Source organism: Chionomys nivalis, chromosome 8 (genome assembly GCF_950005125.1).
Source record: "Chionomys nivalis chromosome 8, mChiNiv1.1, whole genome shotgun sequence".
In the NCBI taxonomy this organism is placed as follows: Eukaryota; Metazoa; Chordata; class Mammalia; order Rodentia; family Cricetidae; genus Chionomys; species Chionomys nivalis.
In genome coordinates, this window is record NC_080093.1 from 23,345,146 (window position 1) to 23,358,101 (window position 12,956).

Here is a 12,956-nt window from a genome sequence, read left to right on the forward strand (position 1 = left end):
TTGAATTTCATAGTATCTAACAAAGACAAGACCATTATATGTTTTTCCAAGAACTGAGAAGCCAGAATGAATTTAAATTCACAGGCATTATTCTTATTGAGAGAGTAACACATCTCTAGTATCCTGAGAAATAGGCTAGTTCTGAGTACCCCTAAAACCCAAATTCCTCAGAGAGCATTTTAAGGTAAAAGAGTAACTATGGAAATGGTTAAAAGTCTAATAAATAATCAGCAATTTAAAATATATTTTGCTTAACATAGATTATTTTTACTTAATATTTATTTATACATTAAAGGAAGAAAATGTGCTTCTGCTTACAGGCCATTCCTGAAGTGACAGAAATGTCAAGAAACTGCAATAAGCAGTCCCTGAATTTTCAAACATAGCTAAAGCATAAGAAAAAGATCCTACAACTGTCAGTATGAAGATGATAGGATTCTTTAAAGAGGAAATTACTAATTCCCTAAAAGAAATCCAGGAAAATACAAACAGTGTGAGGAAATGAATAAACTCTTAAAGAAATCTAAGAAGGGCTGGAGAGATGGCTCAGCGGTTAAGAGCACTGGCTGCTCTTCCAGAGGTCCTGAGTTCAATTCCCAGCAACCACATGGTGGCTCACAGCCATCTGTGATAAGATCTGGTATCCCCTTCTGACGTGCAGGCATGCATGGAAGGAATACATAATAAATAAATCTTTAAAAAAAAAGAAAAAAAAGAAGAAAACATTTTTAAAAATCTATAAAAAAAACTGTGGCAGGAAATGAATAAAATTACTAAATATCTGAAAATGGAAGTAGAATCAATAAAGAATACCCAAATTGAGGGAATTCTGCAAGTAAAAATTTTAAGAATTTGAATAGGAACTAGAGTCAAGCTTTGTCAAAAGAATATAAGAGATAGAAGAAAGAATTTCAGATGTTGAAGATACAATAGAAAAAATGAAAACATCAGTTAAAGAGTTGAAAAAAAAAAAAAAAAAAAAACTCCTGACAAAAACATCCCGGAAGGCTGGGACACTATGAAAAGACAAAGCATAAGAATAACAGGAATAAACTGGTCCAGAGACAGCAATCTTCACCAGAACAGGTACAGGGGAGTAAGCGCTGAGTGAGTGAGCCAGAGCCAGAGACTGCTGAGGGTTCGGATGTGAATCTGGGACCTTAAGGGAATAGACCTAAGCTAGGACCTTTGTGGGTCTGGGCGTGAGTCTAGGACCTCTGAGTGAGTAAGCCTGAGCCAGGTCCTCTGTGGTTCTGGGCCTACCTGAGTCTGGGAACTCCAAGGTAGTAGACCTGAGCCAGAAACCTTTGCAGGACCAACTCGAGCCTGGGACTTCTGCAGGAGGGGATCCAGACCAGGATTTACAGAAACAGGTCAAAGCTGGTAACCTAGGCCAAAGTCGGCCTAAGACAGCAAACTCCAAGGGAGCAGGGCAAAGCACAGGAGTGCTGAGCTATCTCCAGGAACACGGATTAACCAACGGGATAACTAGAACTGTGGCACTGACTCTACCACAAGGAACAACCATCTGAGCTTTGGATTCACTGGCACCTAGAAGATTACTCACCAGAATCTCAGACAGCCCCAACCACACTTACTAGAAGAAAAGATGAGCAGAAAAGGTAAGAACACATGCAACACCACAAAGAGCAATACAACACCAGTAAAACCTAAAAACCCTACAATAGCAAGACCTAAACAACCAAATATAGATGAAGCAGAAGAAAATGACCTAAAAAATAGCTTCAAGAGAATGTTTGATATTCTTAAAGAGGAAATGAGAAATTCCATTAAAGAAATGGAGGAAAAGACAAAAAATTGAAAGACATCAGCAAATCCCTTAAAGAAAACCAAGAAAAAGGAATCGAACATATGAAAGAAACTATTCAAGACTTGAAAACTGAAATAGAGACAATAAAGAAAACACAAGTCAAGGGAATTATAGAAACAGAATTCATGAAAAAATGATCAGGAACCACAAACTCAAGCATGAACAGCAGAATACAAGAGATGGAAGAAAGAATCTCAAGCGCTGAAGATACAATAGAGGAAATAGACTCATCAGTTAAAGAAAACATTAAATCTAACAAAAGCTTAACACAAAATATTTAGGAAATATGGGACACCATGAAAAGGCCAAATCTAAGAATAATAGGTATAGAAGAAGAAAAAGAAGTTCAAATCAAAAGCACAGAAAATATATTTAACAAAACCATAGAAGAAAACTTTCCCAACCTAAAGAAAGATATATCTATGAAGATACAAGAAGCTTACAGAACACCAAATAGACTGGGTGCAAATAAAAAGTTCTCTCACCAAATAATAATCAAAACACTAAACATACAGAGTAAAGAAAGAATATTAAGAGCTGCAAAGGAAAAAGACCAAGTAACATATAAAGGTAGACCTATCAGAATTACACCTGACTTCTCAGTGGAGACAATGAAAGCCAGAAGGTCCTGGTCAAGCATCATGCCGACATTAAGAGACCACGGATGCCAACTCAGACTCCTGTACCCAGCAAAACTTTCAATCACCATAGAACGACAAAACAAGATATTCCATGACAAAACTAGATTTCACCAATACCTAGCCATAAACCCATCCTTACACAAAATACTAGAAGAAAAACCCCAACCCAAGGGAGTTGGTTACACCAACAAAAACACAGACAATTGATGGTCTCATAGTAGAAAATCCCAAAGAGGGAAAAATGCACAAATTAACATCACCAACAATGAAAACTAAATTAACAGGAGATAGCAATCACTGGTTATTAATATCCCTTAATGTAAATGGACTCAACTCACCTATAAAAAGGCACAGGCTAACAAATTGGATACGAAAACAGAATCCATCCTTCTTCTGCATACAAGAAACACATCTCAACCTCAAAGACAGACATCGTCTCAGAGTAAAGGGTTGGAAAAAACTATACCAATCAAATGGACCTAAGAAACAAGCAGGTGTGGCTATCCTAATATCTAACAAAATAGACTTCAAGCTAAAATCAATCAAAAGAGACAAAGAAGGTCATTTCATATTAGTCACAGGAAAAATTCATCAAGAGGAAGTTTCAATACTGAACATCTATGCCCTAAATACAAGGGCACCCTCATATATAAAAGAATTACTTCTAAAGCTTAAATCACACATTAAACCCCACACACTAACAATGAGAGACTTCAACACTCCACTTTCACCACTGGACAGGTCAGTCAGACAAAAAAAAAATGAACAGAGAAATAAGAGAACTAACTGGTACTCTGCAGGCTACCAAAAAAGAAACCTAAACACCAACTCAACCATAAAGCCTTTGTTACAAACCTTGTGGGACTAACCAACTGATTTGACTTAAGGCCCAATCTATCATACCTGACATTGGATGGGTCTTAACCAAGAACCAGACACCAGATAGTTCAGAGACCTATAATAAAACCAAATACTACTTGTCTTTTTTTTTCTCAATAAAAAAACTCCTGATGATATTCTCATAGGTTGGTGCCTTATTCAGCCATCATCAGAGAACCTTCTCTTGCAGCGGACAGGAATAATACACAGACCCACAGTCAGCTACTACACAAAGTGAGAGAGACTTTGAAACACAGCTCTAAACAAGATGCTTCCATCAAATCCCTCCCCTCAGAATTCAGAGAACACCATGGAAGGGAAGGCAAAAGGAGTGCAGGAGACAAAGGGTACAGAGGACACCAGGGGAACCAGGTCCTCTAAAACAACTGAGCCAAGCTCATAAGAATTCAGAGACTGAAGGTGCAATCCCAGAGCCCACATATTTTTGCACCAAGTCCTCTGCACACAAACTGTATCCTTCAGTTCAGTGCTTTTATGATGAGTCCTGAATGTGTAGAGGAATGGGTCTCTGATTCTTGTGCCTTCTCTTTTGGCTCTTTTTTATTGGTGTGGCTGGTCCAACTTCAATATGATGGTTATTGTTTTATCATAACATAACTTATTTTGTTATGTTTTGTTGTTTTTTCCTAGAAGTCTGTTATTTTTCTAATGAGGGTCAGAAAGGGAGTGGATTTGGAAGGGAGAGAAGTAGAGAGAAACTGGGAGGAGTAGAGGGAGGGGAAATTGTATTCAGATATATATATATTTTTTCCATATAATATATTTATATGGAAAATAAATGCCTATAAACCATTCCCATCTAGCTGCTAACTACAAGAATTTTACTTTGGGCATCATGAAAAATAGTATTTTTTTCAGTGTTAATCTTGATTTTAACATCAGTTTTGTAGGAGACTTTTAGTTTCAAATCTAACCAGTGTTTCTCACATGTTCAAGGTCTATAGTGTATTGTCTCATATGCTTAAAAGGAACCTTCTAATTTAAAAATTATTCATGGACATAAAATCTTATGTAATCCAGTATCTTGACTGAACCCTAGACTAAAGGCAGAAGTCAGGTCTTAGCACTTCTGAATACTAAAGTCTGGGTACTAAAGTCTGATGAGTGAATGCTATATGCTCAGGACTTGGCTTTTTATCCACTACTTTTGCCTCAAGTCTTTTCCATTCCATTTGTACTTCAACAAAGTAGCAGTGTCATTTATGTTTACATGAATTATTAGGCACAGCCAACAGAAAATATCTATGAGCCTGTCTTCTGCTTTTGATAATGCTTTTGTTATGCTCAAGAAGTAGTCAAGACTCAGTTTGGCCTGAGGTGCTTACCTGAGTTTTCTCCTGAGTATTAGGAGTTTTCTTTAAAGCTAGTAACATATTCTCTGAGAAAATTTTATTGGCTATAAGAAGTGCAAGGTTATTGATTAGTACTCATCCTATGTTTGCATAGCACATATGCCTATACACAAAAATATTTACATTCAGCTTTGAAAGATTCATTGATTTCCTTATGCTTATTTACAGATCCCAAGAAATCACAAATCTCAGTAAACTAAACAGTTTTGTTTCAAGTATTCTATGCTCTTTTCCGATCCATGTCATTATTAAAGCACATCTAAGATACTTCCTAAGAGTAAAACATACTCACATATATTAAGGATACGTGAGATATGTATCTAAGTTATCTATACAGATTAGATGCAAGTTACAATTACCCTTTCCATTCTCGTAACAGGCTGTTAATGATTCCCTTCAATACAGACTTCTGAATATCTTGAGGCTGGAGGCAAAAGAAAATAATTAGATAAAATAATGGCTAGGATATTTTGTGAGTTTTACATTCATTTTATTCACAGATCTATTTGGATGATTACAAGCAGACTTGGTGACTGTAGAATGGTACTAGGAACAGCAGTATCCATTTCACATCTGAGAACTCCAGGGAATACTAATGATGTAGATTATTATGAGGTTGCTCTCTGGGATTTGCAGAGTACAATCTGCAGAAATATATACGTGATCCTTTGATGACCAGCAACAGTCTTATATAACTAAAAAACAATTCCATTTTCCTTTCCTTGAGAGGAGAAAATCATGAACACAAGTTCAACAGTATCATGTTTACTAACTTGAAATGGTTGGCATATACTTTGGATATGTATACACAGATTCAAGTTATACCTTTTTGTGTGCCAAAGGTTTCAGTATGTAATCCAGGATGGCCTTGAACTTTTGATCTTCCTTAGCTTCTTAAGTGCTGGGGTTATAAGTATGTACAATTATACCTGGCTATTTGTGATGCATTTAATCCTAACAAGTCATGCTTGGTAATTTAGTAAGTGCAATCAAGTTATGTTCTATAAAAATTACATTTTTCTTTTATTTTAATATTATAATATAATTACATCATTCTATGTAGCACAAATAATAAAAACCCAGAGACAAATATTGGGGTTCAACCTGAAGATTAGAAAAGAAAAGCAGCCAAGCCACTAGAGAGCTCTTACTGTTATGAAACCTTCAGGCTGAAAGAGAGAGAGTTTCTGTTTCATCCTGTTTTATATTCCTCTTTACAGTGCCGGGATTAAAGGCATGCACCACCCCACCCAGCCTCTATGGCTAACAAGTGTGGCTGCTGGGATTAAAGGTGAGTTCCTCCACTACCTGGTCTGTATGGCTGTTTTGCACTCTGATTTCAGGCAAGCTTTATTTATTAAAATACAAATGAAATATCACTTCAATTTCCCCTTCCCTTTCCTTACTCCAAACTCTCCTATATAGCCCTCTTCACTCACTTTCAAATTCATGGTTTCTTTTTCATTGTTACATGTGTATATGTATATCACCCCCCCCCCCCAAGTATAACCTGCTTAGTCTGTATAATGAATGTTATGTGTACATATGTTTTCAAGAATGATCTTCAGAATTGAATAGCCAAATAAAAGAAAAAATATTTTATCCTCATTCCTTAAACAAAATCGTAAGTACAGACCTGTGGGTCATGGCCCCTTTGGTAAACCTCTATCTCCAAAAATATTTACATTATGATTCATAACAGTAGCAAAATTATAGTTATGAAGTAGAAATGAAAATAATTTTATGGCTGGGTTCACCACAACATGAGGAACAGTACTTAAGGATCGCAGGAAGGTTGAGAACCACTGGTATAGACCAATATCTCACTTAAGCACAGATGTAAAACAGTCAATAAAATATTAGTAAATTGAGCCCAAAACATACAAAAAGAATTAGACACCTTGGCCATGTAGAATTTATTCCAACTTTTAAAGGCGGGTTTGACTTTTGAAAATAAAAGTATATAATTAATTACATTAGCAAACTAAAGAAAATTCTTAATTTCTATTCAAGAAATCTGAGACGGTGTTAAGCACTTCCTGTGACGGATTCAGAACTAAACTTTGAGAATTACACAAGCAACGTCCTTTCCCTGAGTAAGTGAAACATGAGTTTAGAAAGTCTTCCTAAACACAGACTGGATAAAGAAGTATTTTCTGTTTCATTCTCAGTTAATTAGAAAAAGAATAACTCAATTTTTTGAAAATTTCAATTTTATTGGATCATAAAATTGTATCAGATATTCTACTGAAATTATCTTACAAAGTGGCTGCAAAAACAAAATAGAGTAGCTGAAGAGATGGCTCAGCGGTCAAGAGCATTTGTTCCTCTTCCAGAGGACCAGAGTAGTTCAGTTCCCAGTACCCACACAGGAAGCTGACAACCACTGTAATTCCAGCTCCAGGGGATCAGGTATGCTCTGGTGGCCTCTGTAGGCACCTTACACATACAGCATACATTCACACAGACATACACATAAATTAAAAATCAAAATAAATACTTTTTAAAAAATAAAAGAGTTGTGCAATAAATAACAGCTAAAGTTACACCACAGGGATATGTCCATAAACAATACTTACAGTGTTAAGTAAGGCATCAAATACAGCGTTCACCAAATTAGCATTAACCCCAGAGTCCTCAATTGTATTAAATGAGGCAGTGGCATCTTTCTGCAAATTCAATTAAGGAATTAAATATGTTGGCTATTTCATAGATTGTTCTTAATACTATCTGAACTATACTTTTTTTTTATAATCTCAACAAATCTTGTCTGATGATCCAAAAAAGTAAATGAGCTCATAAGAAAGCTTTTGATAACTTTTTTAAAAATTGAAAGAAATCAGCATTAATAGTGAAATAAATATTTACTAAATCACATAATATTTTGATACATATAATTGAAAAACATACACTGTTTAAGTCAATACTGACTATAAAATGGAGTCTTATTTTTTATTTGAAATTATTAGTGAATGGAAAGTATCTTTTATACATTACCTTAAACACAGCATTTAATTCTGTGAAGGAATCAAATGCTGTTATATAAAAAGCATGTACTGATTTCCAATTTCCTGTTGACTCAGCTTTTTCTAAATCTTCCCTAAAAAACAAAGTAAAACAAACAAAACCATATATTAACCATAAATGGAGAGAAATATCATCCAGATAAAACAGCATTTCTTTTTAAAAAATGAAAGTCATTACATAATTCTAAATAATAAAAGCAACATAATTGCTATAGTTGATATAAAAATAGCATATAAATCAGGTGGTGGTGGTGCATGCCTTTAATCCCAGTACTTGGGAGGTAGAGGCAGGCGGATCTCTGTGAGTTCAAAGCCATCCTGGTCTACAAAGCAAGTTCCAGGACAGCCAGGGCTACTGAGCAAGTTCCAGGACAGGCTCCAAAGCTACACAGAAAAACCCTGTCTCGAAAAAAAGTTAGCATATAAATATATAGCTATAGCATATAAATATCAATTCAGCTTTAATGTTTTTCATTTACCTATTTTTTTAAAAGTTCTTTTTTTTTTAAGTTTTTTTTTTCCTCCAAGAGAGTCTTGTTCTATAGTCCATGCTGGATTCAAGTTTGAGGTGCTCCTGCCTCAGGCTTCTGAGTGCTAGAACTATTGATGTGTACCCTCATGTTTCCCTTTTTCTTCACAGTCCAGCTTGTGGAGCTGACTTTCCCATTCTCACTTCAGTGTTTCCAATTCAGAGTGATGCTACAGCTTGTACAGTATGGTTACACAGTAGACGAATTCGTGTGTGTGTGTGTTAATGGTAGAATTCATTATTTACTGACATCCTTTTGGTTCAATTTGACTCAAGAATCTCTTAGTGTTTCTTTTTTTTTTTCCTATCATATATCCACTATCCATTATTCACACATTTATTTATATCTTCAACTTAAGATATGTTGTCAAGGTATCTTTTGGGTCTTTTGTCTGATATCTTAACAATCTACAAGTTCAGGCAAAGATGTTAAGCTATGTAAAGCACTGACATGCAGATCACTATCATTCTACACAGAAGAGTGAGCTGGAACTTACTCAAAGTCTTTCACACTTTTGGGCTGGCTAGGAAGGGTAGGTTCTGGAAGGGCTGGGACCTTCACTTCAGATGGTAATGCATCCCCAGACATCCGCTGTTTCTGTCTAACATCAAGACAAAGTGGTGGTAGGTCTCTCACTGTGAAGTTAAGAGAATGTAATGAATCTAAACTCTTCCAAATTAGCCAGTATTAGGGTAATTCAATGTGAACAGAAAACAGAGCATTTTATAATGCATACTTTGAATACTTTGAGGTCACATTAACAAAAACCCCATCACAGTGACTGGCACGCCGCAAACACTTCACTTTCAACAATTATTAATTAGGCCATGTCTTCCATGCATTCAGAGCCTTTAATAGCTATTTGGCTATATCTTATATAGAGTTTACTACCTCTCTCCATTTCCCCCCAAAGCCATTTATCAATGAAATGTATAGTTCTTTCTCTTGCCTTCCTTTTCAAAGGTGTCTTTCAAGGAGTATTTCAGTGAAACTTAATATTGTTATTGCTTATTAACTTTTCAGAAACATGTAAATTACTTATATAAGTCCTCTATAACTTGTAAGTCTTAGCATTTTCTTATCAGTGTTCATAATAAGTAATATCTTATTTCTGAGTTTTGTTCTGACCTATTTGTTCTTTCGAGTGTTCTGTCATTTTCATCAAGTAGTTACGTATGTTAAGATCTCAGTTATTGTGGGCATGTATTTCTCTTGTGTTTTCATTGTCTTCATGGTCATTTCTTAGGTCCTTGTTATAATAAAAATTTGTAATTGAAAATTACAAAACTTGACCATGACCCTTTTGTTGCTAATTTTTACTTGAAAAAGTTATTTCTGAGCTTTCAGAACCACATGCACTTGGGCCAGTTGCTGTTTCTGAGATCTCTATTGCCCACATCCTCCCTCCTACTTGTACTCAGGTAGATTTTTCTTCGGTTACTATGCTCCTCAACTGTGTTATAAGCTCAGTCTGCAAGCCCTGGGTTATCTCAGCAAGCCCTGGGTTATCTCAGAGAATCCGCAAGGATTATTTCCTTTAGACCTAATCAAGAGACCTCTCTGTATTCACCTGCTCTTGACAAAAATCTTTTTAGCTTCAGAATCTGCCTTCTAAGCTCATCAGTGAATTCCTATTGTTTTGAAACTCTCTTATTCCAAGGTCCACTAAAGAGCTTTCATTGTTCTCCTGATACCTTCTGTCCAGCAGCTAACACCAGGGAGAACTTATATTTTTGGGCTATTTGTTTTGCTTATCTTTAGGGGTTTAACTGGCCATTTTATCAGTTAATTTTATTGAAAATTATGTTCATGATGTTAAGCTGCGATACACAGTGAACCTATGTTCTGTAGTGCTGCAGGGGGAATGAAAGGCTGTACTGTTTCTGCTGCTGTAATCACAGATCGGGCACTTGGCCTTTAATTTTTATTTTAGAAAACAGAAAATTCTCTCATAACTGCACTAGTTGATTTTATCTACTTTTCCTTTTAGTAGTTTATATATTTATGATTAACAAAATTGCAATCTAAATCTCTTCTAGTGTGTTTTTCTTCACTGAAGTGTATGTAAACACTAAGAACAATCCAGTGAGTAGTAAATGACGTCATCAATGGGTTCGTCTACTGATGATAAGAGTGAACGGACTATTAGGAGGTGGGGCTTGACCACAGCAAGGTCACTCTTTCAGTCAGTGTTTTGTTGTTGTGTGCAGACACCTGAACAGGGCAACTCTTATAAAGGAAAGCATTTAGTTAGGGCTTGCAAAAAGTTTCAGAGATTTAGCACATTATAATGGCGGAGAGCATGGTGGCATGCAGGTAGACCTGGTGCTGGAGAAGTGGCTAAGAGTTTTACATTTGGATTTGCAGGCATCAGGAAGATAGCCACTGGGCCTGGCTTTTGAAACCTCAAAGCTCACCTCCACTGACACACTTCCTCCAACCTCCTCCCTGGTGACCAAGCATTCAAATCTGTAAGCCTATGGGGGCCATTCTCATTCAAACCACCAGTTACTTATTGTAAGTGTGTGCTTCAAAGGGGGTTATCTTATCCTCAAACACACTCTGTCACCTTCCAGCTGCCTCAAGGTAAGCAACTCTACTTCTCCCACGTGTAATGGGTTAAGTGACAATGGACTGAAGCAATGACTCAAACCTTTCCTCCCTTTAAATTGATTTTCTCAGGTTATTTCATCCTAGTTATAAAAAGCTAACTAAGGTAATCTATTTAAAAATAAACTTTCATATTAGGAGATAGTACAGTTTTCAATTTTCATATTCCAGAGAGTATGGCTTTCAAGTTTTACTAAGCAAACTTGAAACACTGATGGCTGAGCCCTCCTTAGGGTCTGCAATGAAGCAGGCTGGGACAGGACATAAGAGCCTGATTTCTAACATGCTCTCAGGAGGTGCTGATGCTGCTGGTCTAGGAAGTACACTGTGGTTAGTGATATGATGCTGACAATACACAATAGACTATTACATTTCTTTGCTTCCATAATTATTTTATACCTCTTACCAAATATGTAAATATTAAAGAGCTAGTAATTTGTAATGTAAAAAATTTGATAAAGGCTTGATTTGTTTGCAAGTAAAATGAAATATTTCCATAAATGACTTTTTAGAAATTTTTATAAGAGGAAGGGGCATTTTAGCAGAAAAGAAATAAACCGCAGTCTTGTTACAATCATTTTTTTCTGGCACTTTTAGTTTTTCACATTCTTCACTGGGCTTACCCTTCCTTATCCCTTCCCACACACTTTTCCAACCTGGCTATAAACACCCACTATTAAACAGATTCATTCAAGATGAACTTATTCACAAAGTAAGCCGATAATCATGGACATTTTTATACCTACTCACTTTTATTAATACCACACTGAGGTAGAAGAGCAGTGAAGTCAAATTAGTAAGAGAATTTGATTTTGGCAGAGCCCGAAAGTCAGGGGAGTCTTATGTAAGAGAACTAGTAATGCTAAGGCCAGGAGGGCAGTCCAGCGAGGCAATCAGAGGCCAATCAGAGGCTCTATTTAAATTACAAAGGTAACCTGACTGAAAAAACCCTGCAGAATGCTAGCACACATGTTAATGAAATCCAAGTCTGAAAGGAGCTGAATCCCTTGCTCATATCAGTGAATGAAAGCCAAATTACAGGATGTGCCATTCAGCTATTAAGGGAAGAAAAATAACAGCTCACAGCTGTTCCTATGTCCCCAAATATCAAGGCATTGTTTCTAGAGATAGGCTTTCTGCCTTTTCCCACAGATGGTTTATTAAAATCTAATTCAAAAGAAAAAACCAATAACTATGGTGATTAATTAAACCTCATATCGATAACATAAATAGAACAGGAAAATCTTTGTCCTGACATATGCAACTCTGCAATATAGGAGGATATTGTAATACAGTAAAAAAAGCTAAATTACATTTGTGAAAACCTGTCATTTAGGTTTCATTCAGCCAATACTTGGGAACACTTCGTGCTTAATTGATAAGCAGTAATCATTTTCCTTCCTTTTAATAAACTGCTGCCAATTTTAGTTGGTTGCTTAGAAACATTAAGTAAAACACTTGAAACCACTGCAAGAAGAACATGACTGTGGTGAGGACTGGTAGTATATTAAATGTGTGTGGACTGTAGTACAGTTATGTATAAGGGTGTGAGGTTATCAGCAAATTTTTGCCATCTCACTATCTCTATTGGTTGACTGGTTGGAATGGTATATGTAGCTTTCTACAACTGACATTTTGGTTGGCCATATGAAGACTGTTCCTGCACAGCCAGTACAGGTGGTAAAGGAGACAAACAACAGTGCCTATGCAGACTGTGTGTTCAAGAGATGGAACCTGGGTCTATGTGCTGCCGACACAAAGTAATGGCATACAAGAGTTTCTGCTTTTAATACACAACAGCAAAATAATATGCTCCAAGTTTCATAAGTAATGGAAAAGCACAAGACTTCAAAATAAGGGGCTTTGGATCTACTGCTTCCTGAGTTACTCTGTTAACCTTAGATAGTCGCTGAAGCTCTTGGAACCTCACCTCGAGATAAAATGAATGAAATGATCAGTCAGTCATTCCTAAGGCAGAGAACTTGAAAGGCCAACTTGGGTGTGTAACTGAATGGACTGCTTGCCTGGGAGTAGCGCTCCCTTTCTTAAGATATCGGCACTTCAGG

The 12,956-nt window shown here is 36.3% G+C and overlaps 1 protein-coding gene across 1 annotated transcript in view; it reads right to left on the minus strand.

Annotated features, from left to right (window-relative positions):
• The window catches only part of Hectd2 (HECT domain E3 ubiquitin protein ligase 2), a 63,272-nt gene that overhangs the window by 25,555 nt on the left and 24,761 nt on the right, over positions 1-12,956 (minus strand). Inside the window, exons 3-6 of the mRNA XM_057777981.1 lie at positions 8,777-8,915; positions 7,722-7,824; positions 7,304-7,393; positions 5,084-5,148 (exon numbers count right to left, since the gene is read on the minus strand). Of these exons, the coding sequence (XP_057633964.1) occupies positions 5,084-5,148; positions 7,304-7,393; positions 7,722-7,824; positions 8,777-8,915 (397 nt within the window). The remainder of the gene's footprint in view (positions 1-5,083; positions 5,149-7,303; positions 7,394-7,721; positions 7,825-8,776; positions 8,916-12,956) is intronic.